At 45.6% G+C, this 21,967-nt stretch overlaps 1 protein-coding gene across 2 annotated transcripts in view; it reads right to left on the bottom strand.

Moving 5' to 3' along the window:
• Positions 1-21,967, bottom strand: part of DYM (dymeclin) — a 101,714-nt gene that overhangs the window by 61,400 nt on the left and 18,347 nt on the right. For both annotated transcript variants that reach the window (XM_053448239.1, XM_053448238.1), the window contains exons 7-11: positions 17,100-17,225; positions 16,477-16,619; positions 3,124-3,306; positions 2,735-2,913; positions 1,717-1,842 (exon numbers count right to left, since the gene is read on the bottom strand). In XM_053448239.1, the coding sequence (XP_053304214.1) occupies positions 1,717-1,842; positions 2,735-2,913; positions 3,124-3,306; positions 16,477-16,619; positions 17,100-17,225 (757 nt within the window). The remainder of the gene's footprint in view (positions 1-1,716; positions 1,843-2,734; positions 2,914-3,123; positions 3,307-16,476; positions 16,620-17,099; positions 17,226-21,967) is intronic.

The raw sequence follows: 21,967 nt of genomic DNA, 5'->3' as shown, positions 1-21,967 counted from the left end.
CGCAGCAGAATATGATGGCGCTATATCATAACTTGCACAGAGTGGGGTGAATTCGCTTAGCCGGCCATTATCTTGGGCATTAAAACCTTCACACACCGAGCGGATAGGCGAGCAGAGGTCGGGAGATGCCAGGTGAGAATTTATACCGATATATATATATATATATATATATATATATATATGTATATAAAAATAATAATAATATATATATATATAAAAGTAACATTCTAGGTAGGGGCCGTGCGGAGGGAACGCGGAGGCTGCTGCACACCGTTTAGGTGGTAATGGAAGCTGCGAATTCTACAGAAATCTCACCCTGGCACTTTTTGGATAAACAGAAATGCCATCTTTATGGGCTTTTGTTTAATTTCTCCCAGCCCCGCTTCCATTACTCAAAGCTCTCTGTATAGCTGCACGCGGGGAAGGGGTCACCTCGGGTCGGCCAAACAATGAGCAGAATATTACAGGGATGTCTGCATTTTGCTACTTTTTGTCTTTGTATATTTGGAAAAAAATGGTTTGGTTTGTAGCAGATCATTTAAACAATTTTTGCGTTCTCCACTTTAACCCATTACTTACTTACAGAAATGAAGAAAGAAGCTCGGCGACTTGCCGACTAACTGAACAACAGAGGTCGAGACGAGTCATTTATCATGAAAAACCCAGAAATGCCCGAGTTTTGGTAAATAGTTATTAACAAAGTTACTATTGACAAAGTTAGATTACCCCTGACTGGCTGTGCCCAATAACAATGAAAAATCTACAGAAACATAGAATTTGACGCCCCATCTAGTTTGCCGGCTTCTCCTGCTGTAAAGACTCAGACCTCAATCAGTCGTTGGTCTCGTCTTAGATTCAGGAGCCGTATGTCTATCCCATGCATGTTTAATACCCTCACTGTATTAATACCCTCTACCACTTCTGCTGGGAGGCCGTTCCACTTGTCTACCCCCTCTAAGTAAAGTAAAACTTCCTTACATTTCATCTAAGCCTCCAACCCTCTAGTTTTAGATTATGGCCTCTAACATTTCTCCTCCTTGGGCTAGGAATAGGATTCCAACGCGATCTGCAGCAGGGGATCGTGGGAAGTGAACAGATATTTGCATAAAATACCCCCCCCGGCTTTACCATTGGTGGAAATCAGAGCTGGAAAATATAACCCTGGATAACCTCAGAAACCGTGCATTAACCCCAAATAATAACCCAAGCGATGGATGATAATCAGCGCTGCGCTCCGTCACGGTTCCCTTTTAAGCAGATCTATCCGATCGGTCTCCGAGTCGCCAAAGTTTCACCAAGATTTAATCCCAGCCCCCCCCCCGGTGCACTCAGCTGCGTTACCCCTTTGTCTGAGCTCCAGAACGCAGTCCTCGAAATGAATTAAGCTTTGCTACTCTTTAAATGCCGCGTTTAGGGACCCCGGAGACCCCAATACACCTTTCCCGGGTCAGGTGACCTCGCTGACACCCTACGATTCAGAAATGGTATTTTACACTCAAAGCCCTGACCAGGAATTGTTAATTCTTTTTAAAATGCTCTTTGGGAAGAAAATGATTGAAAAGTATTAGATTTTAAAAATTTTTGTTTTCTTATGTTCTTTTCTATCTGGCTTTCATTCAGCAAAGCCCAGACCACGGTCGCTTTTGCAATGAATTAAGTAAAGATTGTCACGGTCTACATTATTATTTCACCCCAAAGCAGAGAAAATGTTCTCACCACTTCATGAATGGAGCGATTAAAGCCGTCGTCTTCCGTGAGGATGAGGAGGATGATGAGGGCCATGTAAACGTGGTGGGAATTCCGCTCCTCGACGCGATACAGAATCTCCAGTATCGGCAACACCTGCGAACCGCGCGGTATTGGTTAGTGCATGCGCCACGGGCAATATATATTATATATTTATATATATTATAATCTAATGAATTAAAGTCACCTCGTACAAGCGATTACATCACCAAATCGTCACATGACACAGAGGAAACTAATCAACATCTCAAATGCTAGTTTTATAAGCAAATCTGCTGCAGACGGCCGACTAAACTGCATTAGATTGCAAGCTTTGGAGGCTACATCGCTCTCATCTTCCTGCCCTGAATGCCTGCAATCTAATCTAATAAATGAAGCCAATAAAGGTTTTATTCAAAAGTCCTGGTACAACTATATTGCTTTTATTAACCCTTCGGAGGAAAGCATAAAATGACAGACCTGCTGGGGTCTATTCTCTAGGTTTAAATACATTGACGTTCTTACAAGACCTAAAATTTATACACTTGAGATTGGTTTTCTAATTTTTACGATGGAAACCTCATACTTTAGCAAAACTGCACGTGACGCTTCCTGATTGGTCGCGAGCAGAATGATGTCATAAGTTGTCACGTGATGTTAACGTCGATGATGCTTATGACGCAAACGAGAGCTCAAAAGGGCCGAGGACGAAGGTGCTACACCCTGACATCACATGCACACTAAACATATATATAAAAGGGTCACCTTTAAATATATATTTTTTTAATATTACATTTTTCTTCAAGGTTCTCATCATATCCTTGGTTCTAGATTTCAGCATAAGCTCATGGAATAATAAAACGCATTCAACTAGATCTTCAGGGTGACCCTGAAGCGACCTTGACCTACGCCAGAATTCCTAGGGACATTTCGGTTTCTCTCGGACGAACCGGCAACATGCTTGTTAAACTTAAATAGAATCCCAACACCCACGGTCTCGGACACTTACAAGGTTTTCTATGTCGGTGCGAGCCAAGACGTACGTCCGCATGTTGCCGTTCTGATGCAGTAACGTGTAGAGGAGCAGGGTGGCCTGATCCGACGTCTGCTGCTCGCACAGAGCCGTATACAGGCTGTTGAAGTTGATCTGGAACGAGTGCGGGCTTGGAGTGGGCATAACAGAGCTGTCTGAGAGACAAAAAACAGGTTGTCGCTACGTGCTGCCGGAGGGAGATGTAACTGGATGAGACGCTGCGGACAGACAGGTGACCCGCGGCGATAAGGCACGGCGCCGATCGGGTTAGAAGAGAAGTGTCACATTGTCCTAAACCAGCTACGGAGCCAAATGTCATCCCCCGCCGGTACCTGCGATAGACCCAGCTTCTCGCGCGCACATACCTTGCGTGTTCTTGAAGGATGTGATTGCTTGCCGGAAGGGATTGGGCCAGTCGGGGGCATCCGTCATATTGGCGAGGGCCAGCAGCAGCAGCAGGCTCTGGTTGGCGAGCAGCGAGGACTGCTCCTGTTGGGGGGCTTGTTTACTGCCCACTCCTCCTAACGTCAGAACAGTCCACAGACCACCTGGAGACGAGACAGTGAACGTTAATACTTTCGAAAGCGGCAAACAAGTGTGCAATCAGAACATACGTGTGTACATGAAGAATACACGGGAACTGCACCGGGCACAAGGATTAAGCAAACATAGGGGTCTATTAGCTGTAGGTGGCTTTAATTGGGCTAACAAAAGAAAAGACGTAGAGACATCTGCTTTCTACTATACACTTAAAGACTTAATCATTTCCCTTTAAATAAAAACGACGGCAGAGATTTAGACGTTAAACTAAAAGTATTTATTTTTGGAAGACGGTACGCGTCTCGGCCCTCCCCTCCTCATTTTCCTCGACGTCAATCGCCATTTTTTTTTGTATTCTGTAGCGGGGGGTCGCGTTTACAGCGCGAGATGTCTAGCGAGGGCTATTTTTAGGTTTGCTGAATATCTTTTCCACAGCTATTCGAACAGATACATCGTAACTATTATAACAGAGCATGGCAGGTCTCTGCAGCTCGTGGGGGGCTCCGGTAACAATGGCGGCTTCCGTCATCATCATTTACAGGCAACAATCACGTTTCATGTATGAACGCGGACTTATTTCTCCCCTTATAAGCCCCCCAGTCTTACTGTTCCCTGTGTGACTTGGTATGATAGTATGATAAGGGGTATGCGCATGGGCACCTATGATTATAAAGGACATCGGAGGCTCCGTTGGAAATTGCTTCCACGGTCTAGGACGTGCAGAATCTAACACCAACGTCGCACTGGAGGCCGGACAGCCAATCTCGTCTCGGACAAAATAAACATTTTTTTTATTTAAATAATATAAAATTGGATTTTCTATCTGTGCCTCTTGCGGTGACCCCCCCAGCACTGTCCCCCCCGCTGGGCCACAGCAGAGCTGTCTGAAGTTTGGAAGCGAAATGAAGTTTCCAGGGTGGAGTTTTGCTGCGTCTGCCACATCGTGTGCCGCGAGCTCCACGAAACAAATTCCATTTTCCTTTCTCCCCGAAGCTGTGACCCGCGTGAGATCACGGAGATCCTCGCTATTTCTCGTTGGACGAGACGCCTCTTTTGTTTTTTTTCGCTTTCTAATCTTGCCAAAACGGCCCCGTTTTCGCACTTCTGAAAGGTTTGCGAGATGAGGCTGGGCGCGCCAAACTTTCAGGCATGAACTAACTCCGGGAGGGTTTGGATACGCGTCTGCTAGAGAGATTATTTATAAAGTGTAAAGCCGCGCAGTTGGGGGAATTATTGCTGCAAACAAATGGCAAACTTTAATATTAACGGTGATAAAAATCCTTCAGCGGCAAATGTGAGGAACAGATGAACGCGGCTGATCCTATAACCAGGGGAGGAGGTAGACTGAATTCAAGTTTCATTTCCACGCGCGAGGAAAGGGGCCGTGATGGCGTTATTCTGGCATAGTAAATTCGCTTTTTTTCTGGTTTCTTGACACCCATCTATGTAATCTGTCTATGTTTCGGCTTAAGCCCCGCTTTACGGCTTCTACAGGAGGTTTCCCAAAGAGATCACCGTTTAGGAAAAGGGCCCAAATATTCAGTGTATCTGCGCAGAGATGCCCCTCCGGGTAACACGGCGAGACGCCGATTCAATAAACTATGCTGAAGGCGGTTTGAAGAGAGAGATTGATGTTTTAAGCCCTGACCGCATTCTGCGTTATGATGAGCCAAGGCTATTGGGCTTCTCCTTCAGGAAGCACGGCCAGCCAGCCCTGTATAATGTATGGTTAATGCAGTCAGCCCGTTACAAGGCACAGTGAAGTCAGGGAACTAAAATACTCCCATCACATCTCCTCACTCACTCCTAGCCGGTCTCTCCGCTCACCTCCGTCTATCCTCTCCTCGGATTGCTACCTCTCGTGCACGCTTGTAAGACTTCTCCAGGGCTGCCCCATCCTCTGGAACGGCCCCCCGGTCCCCCCCCTCAAGACCCACTTCTTTAGGGATGCCTACAAACCTACGCGTTAACCCCCTAACGCCCATCTTCTTTTAGCTCACCTTTCCTAGTCCCTATATACTATAGCATATGTAATATTTATACAAGCGTGGCTGCTGTGGGGGAAGAGTAGATAAGGAACAAATGATGAGTCCAGTAAAAATATGGCACAAAAAAGGGTACTCAACGTTCATATTCAAATATACTTAAAAGAATTGCTAAAAACTCACGTTAAAAAATCCTGCCCCCAAACCGAAGCCAATTCCACCCAAAATCAGCTGTAGAACGAAGCCGGTGAGGTCACGAAGAGCTGAGCTTACCGGCCCGTGTGTTCCGCGACGCCACGGAAAGCCTTTATTCCCAGTTATAACGTTTCTTTTCTTTTTCCTCACTGCATTCACCGAGATCTTTGATTTCGTTTCCAAATCGTAATTGTTTTATCACAAGGCGGCCAAGAAACGAGCCGGGCGTTTGTGTTAAGAGCTCCCTTAGATTTAAATGGGCGCACTTTTCTGCTTCAACCAGCCAGTCAGTGAGGAGAATCATCAGAATACGGCCGAGGTGGGAAGCTGCAGCTCTGTAGCAGCAGCAGCTTCTCCCTAAGGGTACAGATGTATCGATCGCAGCAGGGTTTTAAACATTTAGCGGTTGGGAAACGCGATATCGGAATATCCCCCCAAGCAGAGTTTAACATTCTTCAACCTCAACCCAACACAAGCAAAGCGATTTACCACGGGCAGCTTTTAATTATCTCACGAATTCTCAATAAAATACTTATTCCGAAAAGTATCTTCTGCCAAATGAAAACATCCGACGGGCTTTGCGAAGAAATCTGGGGTGTCGTTTAATGAATCCTAAAATCCCAAGAACCTAATTGACGCTCGGCGAAGCCCGCCAGTTCACAGCGAAACACGAGAACTTGTTTACGTGAATTAAACTAAGATCTTTTTATGTTTCCAAAAAAAAAAAAAAAAAAAAGGATATTTCTAAACCTGATCTGCGTCCAAACGGCCCGGGAGCTGCCAGTGCTTCGGACGGCTAAAAAAACAGAACAATATTTACTTGTCTCTGGCAGTTAACAGGGAGTTTCGACATGAGAGAATAACAAAGAAACATCCAACGACGTGGAAGAGATAAACGTGGCGCGGAAGAGTCCCAAGACGGGACCCGCGTTCTGTGTAAGGGGAGTAAGAATGGCGCCGGCGTACTTCTCTGCCCCCCTCTCCAGCGGCTAACCCATTGACGGGTAAAAGGTGCCCAACCGGCGACTACGGGGACGGCCGCTACAATAACAAAGAGAGACCGCGAGGCACAAGAGCCAGGTGGCGGCAATAGCGGGATCCTCCTTAAGGCCTTGTGGTGGGAGGAGGGGTCTTTTCTCTTTTAATTGAGGGGCTCCCTCGTTGCCTCTTCTCGTCTGTGTTCTGTACATCGGGGTTACCGCTTTTTCTACATTTCTAAAGTTTACTCTGGAAAAAGAATTGATAAAAATGCTATAAATAACATACGCAACCGCTGCATTTCTCAATAAGGCGATATATGGGAGTAGAAATAATACAGCACAGGTAAGAGATAAAGCTAGAAACGTATAATAAATGATACCACGGAAAAGCCGCGATGTACTAAAAGCGCACAATGTGGTACACAGGCTATGTACGGATCAATCGGTTTATGGCAACGTGGAGGAATCGAGTAGATTTAAGAAGAAGATATTTATTCCGGCTATTTGGAGCGTGGGGGTCCGGCGTAGTATATGATAGTAGATGGTAATTTGGGGGTAATTACGTCTGCTGCTTCTTTACAGATCCAAATACTGGCTTCTCTGATACCGATAAACGCACCGGAAACGCAACAACCCGGCAACGAAGGAGAAAAAGGGAGCAAATGCTTTATTTTTTTATATATATATTTTTTTTATATAATGAATGCACTTTCTGTGTTAAAGTACAGAGGTAAAAACGTTAAGATTTCCACAGAACAAGAAGCCAAAGTAAAGCGAAGTATCACGGAAGTGTTTATTCGCCTGTGGTAGGAAAAAGCTTAAGCCCCTCTTGATTTCTCATGGTGATTTGCAATCCACTCGCTTTCCGTGTTTTCTCAGCGTGGGAAAAGCACATCTCCTCTAGAGCGCAGGAAAACATGCGTGTGAAGTGGGATGATCACACCGGTTCGGGGAACACACGATATTCTACAGGGAAAGGTAACCACAGCCTTTCCTGCATTTGTTGACTACAATTCCTAATATCCTCAGGACTGCCACAATCAAGGATCTCGTGCTGTATCCGTTACAACGAGGACATTAATCCAAGTGGCACATAGTGATGAAGACCACAAAGTAGAACGATATAAAGGCTCAGCCGACACTCGAACTCCGATCCATGCCAGGCCCCAGCTTTAGGACAGGCTTTGGACTCCACTCAAGCCCACCCTGCACCACAGATCGCTTCTCACACGGACGGTTCTCAAGCCCTCTTCTTCTCCACTCACTTTATATTCTATAGTTCCTTCGAGTTTAAACGCGCATGTTCTGAACACGTTACCTGCCCCAGTATATCCCTCGTTAGGACATCCTGGTATACTCTTCAAGGATGAAGATTTGACTGGTCTTACTGGGAAGCAATAAACACGGTGCATGCACCGTCTGTGCTGACCTAAACAAAACTTCTCTAAATACTAAATATATGTATAGAAATTGCCAAGAGCCCCAGTGATATCACATTGAAAGGGAAACCGTCACACCCCAGGCGAGGCCATAACTGAATCCAGCACCGAAAACCATCTATGGCTGGTGAGCTGGAACATCCGGCGACGGTTCAAGAGGAGCTCCTGTAATCTAATTCACGGCAACGTCGGCCGGGGGAGATATGGGATTGTTTTACGGGCTGCTTGATGCCCCTGGGATGAGTAGGTATTTGAAACAGACCCGTTACAGACGACAGGAAGGTGCCGCGTTGAAGACCTCGGCGGGTGTTGAGTGGACTTTGTGCCGACGTTCACCAGAGCCTCACCTGCCACCGACAGCACTCACCCCGGATCCCCTTTAGGCTGTGTAGTGGGGCCGCTCCGCCACTAACAGCTTCTTTAAATGAAAGAAAACCATGATGACATCGGTCATCGGAATATAATGCATTATTACATCACGGCGATCGGGTGGAATATTTTCACTTTTGATGAGTTTTAATCAATTTATCAGTATACAATGAATGGTTTATACCGGGTCTTCACTGCTTGACACCATTTCCAAGTACCCTTGCCCCTGCCACTGGTTCCCAGAAGCACAACGAGGACCTCAGTCACTGGGAGGTAATTTAAGGAGCTGCAACCTCTGTAGGGATATGTTATAACTCATCAGGCCCACCTAATTGCCCTCCCGGCCAATTGCGATTTGAGTGTTGGTTTTACTGGTTCCTGAACTCAGAGATATAAAAGTCTATTTAGCATGGGGGTATAAAGTATATTTGTGATTTAATCTAGCAATTTAACTATGCATTGAGCAGGGCCAGCTCGGCCACCGTGCAGGAGAAGCTTGCTGGGGTCTTCCAACTAGGAAGATGAGAGATTCCAACGCTTCTGCAGACAGAAGGATTAGCGATTATCTACCAGAAATCACTTAAACGCGCGCCTTTGTATTTTTATTAATGAGTATTATTATTATGTTGCAATAAGTCTTCTGCACTCTAACGGTATCATTAGTGATGTTCCTTTAGTCAACTTTGGCACTTTTGTTTCAGATAATGGTCAGAGAATGCTTCAGTTTCATCACAAAGTCTTTGTTACTGGGATGGTAGCTCAATAAACAGCAAGAAAAAAATAAAATTATATATATTATATATATATATATATAATAATTGCATGAGGACGCATAACAGATCATCAATAAAATAAAGCGCCGTTAGTGCCGGGGCTCATTGAATAGCGCCGATTCTACTCGTTAGAAATGTGCTATATCTGCTGGGAATATTGTAACTAAGCGTTTATATTTACTCTGGACGTGCGGGGATGCCATGCACGCTTGTTGATCTATGAGAGGCCGAAACAAGAGCCGTATTCTCACGTTAGATTTCCAGTTTATCAATGATGAGTGTGTTTACTGTCCGCGGGAGGAACGAGGCAATGCTGAGCCTCATGAGCCGGAAAAGAATGGGCTTTCTGGTCCGGCGTGCCTGCGCGAGGAGCCGTGTGTAGCTGCTCTGTAGGGAAATGACAGAGCGAGTCTTGTGACCGACCTCTGGGCATCGGTGGCACCAGAGTGACTAGACCGAGTCTCCAGTCTCCGAGTCTCGGGATAGCGGCTTCCTGACTCATTGGAAACATTCCCAAATCTCCCGTCTCCCTTCATTCGCTCCGATTGTCGCTTTTACCTCCTGTAACCGCTTTTTTTTTTTCCTCCCCATAGATGAGTCGAGACGTATAATGAGCGAGCTCCTCCAACATAAACACTCTGCTCTGGAGATATAAAAGGAGATTAATTTATGAAAAGCTTAGTCTTTTTTTTTTTTTTATTCTTATTTTAAGAGCTGGAGGAATAGAGACGTATTATTTTTGAATGTCCATAAGATTAACCCTTTGCTTCCCGATGCAGGGATATACTGACCGTCTTCTGTAAATAAATAGAGGGCTAGCCGCAGGACCAAGACCCGGACTGACTGTAGGACTGAGGGGGCAAATGTCGGCCGGACGAGTTACAGATCACAGGAGACTTTGTGCGCTTTTAGTTATTAGGTCTCTAAAACGATCAAACCATTAATCCTCCAGTCGGCCCCTTTCGGCCCCCATCTAGTCTGCTCGTTTTTCCTGCTGTAGAGACCCGAACCTTAATCAGTCGTTGGTCTCGTCTTTGACTCGGGAGCCCTATCCCTGTCCCATGCATGTTTAAATCACCTTGCTCTATTTACTTCTGCTGGGAGGTTGCTTCCTTTATCTACTACCCTCCCAGTAAAGTTAAACTTCCTTACATTGCATCTGAGCTTCTGACCTCTATGTCTGCACTGAATCCAAGTCCTTACTGCCAGCTGTAACCCTCCACCTATTTATCATGCGCGGGATCGGAGCTCCTTTGATAGCTGTGCTTATAGTCCCTGCATCTGGGTCTGTTTAAGTCCCGTCAAGCTGAAATGAGGAACGCTTTGGCGATGTTTATTTAAGATACTGCCCATTTTTTTTCCCCCGATGGCACAACATTATTCAAAAACGCCACGCACCGCGTCCCTGCGCAATCTATAATCCAAATCGGGAACGCTCCCACTCCGGATTTGAAAAGGATCCAGAAATGGTTGTATTACGAGGGGGATCGGACAGGGCGGCCTGATCCGTTCCAGATTGCGATGTGTGTTGAGCCGTGGGTTACCGGCAGAGATCTGCATTACGATGGGAAAACCCGGAGCGGACCACAGCGTTCTGCTGCTGCCTGGGCCGATTTAACCATCGGAAGTTCAGAGGGGAGAGAGTTAAACCCTTTTAATAAAATTTAAAAAAATACAATTCCAACAATAGATCTGAAATCAGAGTTATGACGACATTGGAGACGCTGACGGCTGTTACTGCCCCCCGCTTTCATTCTCAGGGTATATTATGTAATTGTTAAAGGGCAAGAATTATTACACGAGGCGAGTAATCTGGGTTTTATGAGCGTTGCTATGTCGGTAACCATGTATTAATCGCTTGAATTCATTAAAGGGACAGTTCACTTTCCCCGGCAGCCTCACCATATTAAAGCACGTTATGAGTACTTAAACATCCTCGCCGAACACATCTATTGCACTGCACATAGCTGGGGATCCAGTAAAGGGGTAAATGTGTATGGGGAAGATTCGCAAGGTGTGTATTTACAAGGGGGACACCACATACATTTAAAATGCATATGATGGCTGAAGTGTCCCTTTAAACCTTCCTGCTGATCTCAAGTTAGAGAATCTTTTGGAAGGATACACAGCAAATTAATAACCCATACGGCCGATAAATACAGAATCTGAGATTCCATTGCATTCTGCGTGACTTTTAGAAATTAGAATTTTTTTCCAACCGGTGGCCGTCGGAACAACAGAGGAGCTTGTGGGTGACATTTTGTTCACGATTCGCCTTGTATCCAAGTCCAGACCAGTCTAGAACATCTAGATTAACGTTACGCAATGCACTAGAGTCTACACAACAAGAACACGCAGCATTACCTTTTCTTCCTTAACCTCACTGAAAAATAACCGTCCTTTTTCCCCCCGAAGTACTCTTTTTCATACTATGCCAGTTAATCATTTTTCCCCAAATCACTTAATGTAATTAAGCTATAAAAAGGTAAAAAAAAAAAAAAGGTACAAAAACTACCATTATCCCCATCCAGATCATAAGGATACATTCTTTCCACCTTCAGCACAATAAAACTATATAGCAACCGCATAGCAACGGGTAACAGAGCGGCAGAATTCAGCTGGATGTCGATGTCCGTTCTACGTATCTCAGAGCGCCCGGAGGAGTAAGAGATCGCTCGGCCTCTGCTTATGAAAGGATTCACTGACTGCTTTCTAGAATAGACAGCTCTTTATAAGTAATTGCATTTTCTGGTGAAAAATACACACACTGCCTGTTGGGAACCATAAATTATTGTATATTTTATAACTGCCCCCTATTAGCACAACACTGCATATAAAACACCGCCGGGTCTGAAAGGCATTGACCTGGCGGATAAATGCACAACCGAGCTCTTTTAGCTTCACATTCTAAAGTTATTAATCTGCTTATTCCTTCGTGTCCAACGTCTAAATAACTGCTGCCCGGCCGGCAGCCGGGGGGGTTCAATAGCCCCAAAGCCCGCAGGTCAGGGGCATCAATCTACGGCCGCGTATAAGCCTCTTTTTTTGTTGGCTGGTTCACGGGTGCCGGATGTTCATACGGATGAACTAGATAGGGGGGCCGAGGCACCGGTGATCTGCGGCGAGGAGCCGCTGCCAAAATAAAGGGCACAAAGGCCGTGAGGATCCGAGCGTTAGCGGCCCAGGGTTATGTATATTTGTATTTATTTACTGCCAACGGAGCAAACTCTGCAGTTTATTACGAGGTGCCGTCGCATAATGAAGACAGCAGCCGGACGTTATCGTGAGGGGTAGGAGCGGTATGAATACATCAGGAAAGGAAGTGATCTGAAGAGCTTACAGTCTAATGCACGCGCGGATCAACACAAAGAAAAAAGAAGTTACTCTCACTCTAAAATAAGATTCCATCTTCACACAGACAAATGTTTTTGCCCCATTGAGTCAACTTATGACATTTTATTTAACTCCGAGGGCAAAGTAACCGTACAAATATTTCTGAAAGCGAGCCCTCGGGGGTCTCATTCAGAGGACGCTTAGCATTCGTCGGGGAACAAGAGCTGCCGGAAGTTCTAAACCCAAGGATTCCAACGATCAAAAATATGGTAATTAAATAACTTCCTTACCCAACGAAAGCCCAGCGAAAGCCCAATATAAATCAATATGAAGTCTGCTGCCTTTTGAACTGGTCTGGTGCTTTAGCATCCCCTATTAACAGGTTGACACGCCATTCCCAGTCACCCCAGTCTAGAAACCAGCCCGCAGCCATTAACCCATTACGGCGTCTGAGCTAGACACACGGGGCTAGGACGTCCTCGGGGCAGGAGACGAGTTAAAGGACACCGGAGGAGATGAATGGGAGGAACGCCGGCCACAATTCGAAACAGCCGACACACGAAACAATAAAAACGGCAAAGATCACAAGTAATTGGGTGAGCGGCCCTCAAAACGCTACCAAACAATGCGTTCCTGACTTTTTCATCCGTGTTCTGAAATAAATTCCTCATGGAGGAAGAAAAAAAAAAAAAAAAGCTCGCCGCATTAAGAGGACGGCTAATGGTTTCTCGGAGATCTTTTGGTAGACAGAAAACATAAATCAGCGTTATGATCAAAGCATCGCTTCCACCAGACATGTGACGATGAAATCAAGATGCGCTCGGTGGGCAATCTGTTCCTTCTGCCCAACCATGAAACTAAAAGTCCCGTTTATGAAAGTTTCAAACCCGTTCTCGAGTTGCATCGTGGCGGATTCAGAGATACATCGTTCGTGCCTTCCTGTCCGGGCTTTGGACGACAAAGTAAAACCGCACCAAGTCTCCTCGTCTTCAGTCAAGCCTGATGTAAGTGTGAGGACTTTGAGGCTTCTAAAGAAAGTCGTGCCTTAAAGCGTCACCGCGTTCTAAAGGTGCTGTTCCACTTAGAAGAAAAAAAACAAATTGCCTGTCCCCAGTTTACCAAGCCCTCGGCAGATCTGACATTTTATTTCGCTTAAGGTTTAATCAGTCAAAAACCAGAAACCTTTAAGATTACCCCCCCCCCCAATTTCTATAGTAACAACGTATCAGAGCCTTGTGTCACGTGACAAATGGTCCTGGCAGAAAAAAATATAAAATAAGGAAAATGTGATTATTCGAGAAAGGGAAGGGGATTCCTTTAGGAACGATGATTACAAAGGTTAGATTCAGCAGAGTAGATGGGACAGCACCTTTAAAGCGCAATTTTAACCCTTTAAGCCTCTATACTTTAATCATCAATACAGCATAAGGGCATGTGTTGTAAAAGCTTTAGTATAATTACAGGAGGAAAGCGCTGTGAAAATATTGTTGGGCCACGTTTTGTGTTCGCGTTCACAAAGCTCTGTATAGCCTCTAAAACCTCTCATAAGCTTTTGTTGAGCTCTGGCTCTCATCATCCTCGGCCAGGCGATTGCAAGGGCCATACACAATTCCCTATGTCCGCAACTACAACTTCTGCCCCCGGGACCATATCCATAGCTCTGCCGCATTACACGACGCTGCTATAGTCATCATGTATTGCAACAAAACTTCAGAAGGTGCAAACTCAGACACCGGTGCGTCAATTTTGCACTGAAGACTGGGGCGTTCTCGCCACAAGAGCTTACAGTTGATGTGCACTACGAGGGAACAGAAGAGCATTTGCCGAGACTCGGTTCAGAGTCCCCGAGGCGCCGTCTCCTGCAAAGAGAACGGAGAGCAAAAGATTTGAGACGTCATGGGCGCAGTATCTGCTGATCTGCTGATGTTTTTCCGGCAGAACTCGCGCGCTTTGCCGAGCCGTCTCCCGCGGTCTGTATCAGGGCCGTGACTAACGGGGCGAGCTCGCCCACAGATCACGTCTCCTGTGCTATAAAGAATCCCCAATCGAAACAGCACGGGGCTTTCCCGCAAACGCTATTGCGAAAACGGTCCGTCGCGATCGCTGCATAAACCAAAAGCCTGGCTCATTTGTTATTTTAAAAGATGGCTTTGCTGATTAACCCTTACTTATTATATATGATTAACGAGCGAGGCTCGCAAATAAAAAACAAAGTAGGCTGAGACGCTGGCTTCGGGGAAGTCTATGAAGCTCTGGATTAATCCTGGTCCTCTGCTGCCTCCGTGAGGACAGCCGCCGGCCGCCACGTATTCCCAGCGCTTGGTGAAGGGCCGAAACAATTAAAACTTCAACGTAAATCTCAGGACCGCATAAAAAAAATACTCGCATTTGGTGCTTTAACCGCTCCTAGGTAATATAAGCAACAAAATAGCACAGAAATACACATGGCTGGACTAAGCATGTGCATTCTATTGCCTTCTAGATTGTAAGCTCTTTTGAGCAGGGCTCTCCTCAACTTTTGTTTCTGTAAATCCAGATTTTTACGTCCCGTTAACCCCTTGTACGGCGCTACGGAATATACAAGTCAATAAAAATAATATTTCTTTTTTTTTATCTTGGCAATCTCTGTTAGTCTCACATTTTATCAAAGAACACGATTGTGGTCGGGACGAGCTCCAAGAGGAAGGAGATACGATAAAGTGATAAGCTGCGCTGGTGTGTTAATTGGCGCAGAACCAAAGTAACAACGGCAATCGCACCTAAACTAGTAATACCGCGCCTGCGGACGCAAGAGTTATTCACATTACTCATATTCCTTAAAACAGAGACAGGCGGACATAATTCCAAAAGGGTTCCTAACCATCAATTAGCCTTTTAAACTTAAATCAGCAAACTCAACGTGCCACTGGAACCCAGAAGTGATGGGAGTGATAAAGGGCCATCGGAACACAGGAGTGATGGGAGTGATAAAGGGCCATCGGAACACAGGAGTGATGGGAGTGATAAAGGGCCATTGGGACACAGGAGTGATGGGAGTGATAAAGGGCCACTGGAACCCAGGAGTGATGGGAGTGATAAAGGGCCATCGGAACACAGGAGTGATGGGAGTGATAAAGGGCCATTGGAACACAGGAGTGATGGGAGTGATAAAGGGCCGTTGGAACACAGGAGTGATGGGAGTGATAAAGGGCCATTGGAACACAGGAGTGATGGGAGTGATAAAGGGCCATTGGAACACAGGAGTGATGGGAGTGATAAAGGGCCATTGGAACACAGGACTGATGGGAGTGATAAAGAGCCTCTGTGGGCCTATGAAGAGATTCCATTAAAAATCATAATTTCCAGCTACAATAGTCATTCACAACATTAACCCCGTCTACGCTAGATTTCTCATCCATTTCATGTTATTTTAATGGACAAAATTTGCTTTACTTTCAAAAACAAGGACCCCAAACTTTTGCACGGAAGGGTAATAATGACTCCTGATAATCGGATACGGTTGTAGCTGGGATATGGGAGAACCTGTGAATTAGGGTTACAAACTCGGGCTGGAATTCAGATAATATATCCACAGGAATCACGCGACATAAGGGTGACCCCGATGATGCATTTATCTGGGGACTCTGCCTCGGGTCCGTTTCATCTCTGCTAATTTGAAAATATATAACTGATCGCAGCGAGTCTGTCGGGGATCCTCTCTGTCGAAAGGGTGGATTATTTGGGGGTAATTGGAGATAATTTCTATCTCTTTATCTGATTCTTCCCTTCTGAAGGTTTATTCACATAAAACAAGCTTTTAAGAAGCCATTTTCCGTTTCCATGGTAGCACCCTACCAGCACACTCTCTTGTGTCACATGGCAATTAAGCATTCCCAGAAAAAAAAATGTATGAACCAACAATTTCCATGGTTTACTTCTGAGGATGGTCTGGATACTCAGAAGTTGTAGGAATTATGTCTCTAATGCTGTATTTAAGTATAAAATTGTTATATTTAGCAGGCTGTGTCTTTAATGAATTGAATTATACTCCGTTGCAGCCGTGGTGTTGCTCTCGCGGGCTGCGATGCCTGATCAGGACTGCGTATGCCGTACGGGGGTACTTACTTGCCACACCAGAGGCGAAGCCGTAAAGCAGACCCCCTCCATCAGACTGCTGCTGGAAGACATGAGACCCCGGCGGCGGACTCTTCTCCTGTCTAATGAAATTATACAGCAAGGTCTTCACCAGTCTGCTCGTGTAAGGAACGCTGCCCAGAAGACAAAATAATAAAAGAAATTAGCTTTTAAGATCACGGACTCAGGAAAGTAAATGTACGTGTGGTCCATGCATGCGCAACATCCACGTCCAGCAATTACATATACTAATCGGAGCCACGTGTAGAATAAACCATCTCAATATACAATAAACCGGTGCGATAATTACTAGGAAGTAAAACATTAAGGGGAATAGTTATTAACCAAATACATTTTGGAAGAATTACAATATAAAAAAAACATTTTTAGGGCATAATTTTTTTTTTTTTTTATTACAAATTATATGAAATATAAATATATAAAAATAAAACGGAGAGTGATTTGGCAAAGGGGAGAGCCAAAGGGGAGATAGACGCTACTCCTCTATCCCATCACCGAGAACTAAACAGAATCTCAGAGAAGAACAATGATAAAGTCACAGCGGTGACCGAGCCGTGGGATCCTCCGGGGAACGCGCGGATCGGGCGACGTACCAGCGGCCGTGCATGAGGAGCTTGTGGATGGCGCTCTCGTGGATGATGTCCTTGCGGAAGAGCTGATGGGACAGGAACACGAGCAGCATGGTCACGGCTTCTAGCAGGATGCTGTACGTGATATCGCTGAAAAGAAAACAGACAATGAAGATACAAGACGCTGCCCGGCACTTCCTGTACGTCACAGGAAATAAAGCGTCTCCATCTGTGCAAATCTCTAGCCATCATATTACATACAGTATACACACTATATTATATCATATATATCTGTCCACTCCCATGTATTACTCTCTATTATTATTTATTGTTTTATATAGCACCATCACTTAATTTAATTTACATAAACGAGGCAAGGAGGGCACAGGAAGCTTCCTGATGGGAGGCGGTTCCACTTATCTACCACCCTGCCAGTTAAATAACAAAAACATTACATCCAAGCCTCTCACCCTCCTGAACACCAAGAAATATATTTAGGGATTACTGCCCGTCTTTAGTACCCTGGCACTCGGGGGAGTGTGCGTACTACATAACAGAGCCGCAGCCGGCATGGAGAATAACGTGCAAAGCGGGTCGAAGCATCCGGTGATCGCAGCGCAGCGACCGAGCGGCTGTGATCTCCGGCACGCTCTCTCCAAAAAACACATCGCCCTCAAATCATCCCAAGTAAACGTTCTATCCCCCCGCGCCGATCACTCCGCTGTATACCGACACGGGGCGCACCCGCTGCAGCTTTGGGATTTAACTCTCTAATACAGGCTTTTGGAATGATCAGGAACGCGCGTTTACGCATTAAAATCTTTTTAATAAATGGCGGTGTGGTAGCTGCACAGCAGGACTGCCCCACGATAACCAGGACCGTTGGGAGGTATGCAAATTTAATTCCTGCATCTATGCATTGGATTTTACAACAAAAATGGTTTCACCCAACTGTCTGGCATTCCATAGGTTAATGAGTGAAGCTGCCGTGGCACTTTGAATTTAAAGTGATCGCGCTGCACACATTGGAAAGCAGAAAGCCTGATTCTACCCCAAAGCGCCCGCCCATTCCACGCGGGGGTCCCGGCGTTGTCCGCGGCATTCGCTGCCCTTTCGTGTTTCTAATGCGGTAACCGATTGCTAAAACATTCAAACGCATAATAAATAAATAAATAATCTATGGAATACGGGATCTAAGGAGACGGACGGCCCTTATGGGCAGCTTTTTTACGGATTTCCCTTTTTAACCCCTTCATGACTTAACGTCTTAACGTTTCTGCTTAGCTGTAATTTTCTCCTCTCGCGTTTACTGTATCCACACACATTATGAGGGGTTTTTTCAGGACAAGAATTTTGATCGTATCGTATAATTTACTATAAAAAAAAAAATAAAATATGGTGAAAAATTGACGAAGAAACTGGCTCTTTTCTGTGCGTCTTAGGTTTAGAAATATCCAGCGTGTTGCTATTTTGCTATTTTAAAACCATGTTCTTCTTCAAAAAATTGTAACACCGGTACCCGTCATGAATCCCTGATCACATGTAAGTATTTTTAAAAAGAAGGCAACCCAGGGTATATAACATTTTTGGGGTGATTTTTCGCACACAGGATATAAATTTACTGAGAATTTAAAGGGTTACTCGGAGACACCGTAATATGTGTTCTGTAACATTAATTAAGCGTTCACGCAGCGACCCAAAATATCTTTTAGGTGCTGCTGAACGCCTCGATATCCTTGGTCTCTTTTGACCGCATGACGTGCCTGGCCTGTCAATTGTCATTAACGGGATGTTTTTCTGTGACGTGGAAGGGTTAAACGCTGATCCGATCAAAACTGTATATGTGTGCAGATATATATATATATACACATTAAACACAGTATATAATATATATATTACACACACACACAAATAGCACAATATAGATAGATAGAAACAGATGATACATAGATGAGAGAGAGAGGTTTAAATCCCCCTCACTGTATTAATCTCTACCATCTCTACTGGGAGGCTGTTCCACTTATCCACCACCCTCTCAGTAAAGTAAAACTACCACGCTGACCCTCCAGTTTTAGAGAGAACATGATGGATTTACCGAGAATTAAAACAAACTAAACTAGAAAGCGTGAAAAACCCTATTCTGTAAGATTATGTGAAGCAAGCGCCCGGCGCGCGAAGGGGAAGGAAGTTCACGGCTGAAGGCAGAAAGATCGCGGTTTTATTGGCGACGTGTCAACAAGTCAGCTGCTGCCTGGAAACCGCATGCGTTGTCGGATACACAATAGGCGGCAGTCGGATGCAGGATATAAACCACCAACCACTTCCTAGTACTTTGACCCGACGTCGCCGACACAATGGGATGAACGGGTCAATATCACCAGCGACAGCAGCAACCCGCCGAGAGAATACAAAGCACTCATCCCCAAGAGAGACAACGATTTACTAACACTCAATGCATCCGCAAGAACCGTCTACTACACACAGCACTGGGTGCACGTTCCATGTAACTACAGCCATCTGCCACGAATACGTTTGCGGGCCAAGCGAGCCGGGTGCTCGGGGGCCGGTGTTTCCGCTACGCTCATATCTTCAGCTACAGGTAGCATCATCTCTAATAAGCCCCTGCAATGTCCGCCAATTACCGGGCTGGGGAGGTCGTACTTATGTCCAATATCCGTCCGAGATCTATAAGCGATCCTTCAGGACAGACGTCTAACGGCCCCGGCGGGCGTGAAATATCCTTGGACAGAGAAGCCAAGGTAGAGCGCAAAGAATAATGAATCCGACGGTACGATCAACAGAAAGACCACAAAGGAGGGAAACGAGGGCAAAAAGAGTAGAAAAAAACAGCCACAGCTCTGGAAGGGGTTAATACTTCGGTTTATTGGCTGCTCTCTTCCGATTTTGTTCTTTAGAACCAAAAAAATAGTCTTCGTATATAAAAAATTAAATAAACTGCTCCCGCGAGCCGCTCCTCTTCACCTTCCCATAATAAGCGGTTCAAAGCGTTCATCAAAGATCCGCCATAAACGAAAATTCCAATAAACGTCAACATTCCAGGAAATGAAACATTTTGCCAACTTTTTTCTTTTTTTTTAAACCAGAAGGCAGAAAATAGATAAAATAACAGTTTTTTTATCCCATGGGATTAATGATCACAAGAACGGGTTTAAAAAGTATCAATGATCGGGGGGAGGAGGGGGGGCACGAAGCAGCGGTCAATTAATGCTTTTCCCGCCGCGATCAATGCATAAAAACTGAAAGGTGTCGGGTTATTCGGAACAACCGTCATTTTAGTATAAAAACGGTTAGATAGAGAATAAGGGAATAACAGAGCTGGACTCGCTCCAAGATGTCTCAGGCGAGAGGCATGCGGGTTCTGGGGGGGGGGTATTTTGGGGCTGGGGGGTGCCGTCCCATCACGCTATAAATCAGGACTGTCAAGCTTTTCGCACTTCCATTCCCGGCTCGGGTTTGGAACTCCTTGGAAAGTTGTACTTTTCTGTCACATCGGTTGATAGATTAAAAGGAAAACAAAAAATGTTGGCGGCAAAAATATCTGGGCTGGAATCCATCCAAAGGCGTTCCGGCCAAATCCGTGCGGGAAAGAAACCCCCCAAAAATGCTGTTTTTACAATGAAACCGGCGCGGGTAACTTAAACCGCAGCCCCCCGAGTCGCACAGAGCCGAGCATGAGGCTCCGGGTGGTTGGTGAACAGTTATGAGACCCGCCGGGGGATCAGGTTCTCCCGAATAGGAAATATTCACTAAAGCCGATAATTCAGGAGATATTTCCGGTATCAAAAGAAACATTTTTGGCACAGACCGGGTTCATAACCCAAATCATGGCACCCTTTGGCCTGGGTTCCAGGTAAGGACTGAGTTACCAGCTCTCCTTTCACCGAGTGGAATCCTCCATCGACTTTCAAAGGGAGGCAAGTCACCCTTCACGCTCTGTAGCTCGGGACAGTTGGCATTTATGAAATGCTGTGAGTATTAGCTTAGCATCATGAGAGTTGGAGTGCTAACACAGCGAGGAAGCCACCTGTTGAGATCTGAGGTTTGCGGGAACACAATGAGACAGACTAACGGGAAGCCCGCAGAAGACATGCGCGATGCGGCCCCGGACAGCAGCCCCAGAGAGGGCGAGAGAGAGGTCTCGTGTGCGGAATAGGAGGACACCGTGTACGTGAGCACTCGTAGCCGCGGTCTCGGAGGGACTCGCAGTAATGTAATACATGCTTTGGGCTGGTTCTCTCTTATCTGTTGGCCGTCGGGAGGTTCTCGGCAGAGCCCGACAGTCTGTCTCGTTCTCCCAGCGCTCCGAGCACAGAGACGTCAGACTATCCGGAGCACGGAGGCAGCCGGGGAATGCCGCCGCCGCCGATATGTTTACTGCTCTTCTAGAGATAATTAATGCTTTTATGGATTCATCGCAAGGCAAGCAGTAAATCTGACTAATGCTTATCGCGCAGGCATTCGGGGAGAAATCTCTCGGGTTTCTACCCAAAGCACACACATCACTGCACAGTTATGCACAAAGTTATTACAGTGTCACCTACGCGGTATTTACAGAGCGGGCCCTCCCGTTCTAATCACCATAAGCGCATGAGCGATAATGAATAGGCAGAACTCCCGTCTCCGTGGTGATGTCACGTTAGGAAGAGATTATAATGTTCTTTCTGCTTATGTAATGTTTGAGTGACAGCTTCTTTAATGTGACCGTAAACTAAACCGTGCGGCGTAAAAGCCCCCGCCAGTTACCTATATCTTATACAGCAGCGGGGGGGGGGGAGATTGCGCATGTTCAATGGCATCAAACATGATGTTACAGATTGCACTGTCCCTACATTCAGTTAACGGCTGCTGTTCTTTAACATCCCAGCAGATCA

Source organism: Spea bombifrons, chromosome 1, assembly GCF_027358695.1.
Source record: "Spea bombifrons isolate aSpeBom1 chromosome 1, aSpeBom1.2.pri, whole genome shotgun sequence".
NCBI classification, from domain to species: Eukaryota; Metazoa; Chordata; class Amphibia; order Anura; family Pelobatidae; genus Spea; species Spea bombifrons.
The sequence above is the reverse complement of the archived record's forward strand: the minus strand, read 5'-3'. Positions and strand labels throughout refer to the sequence as shown.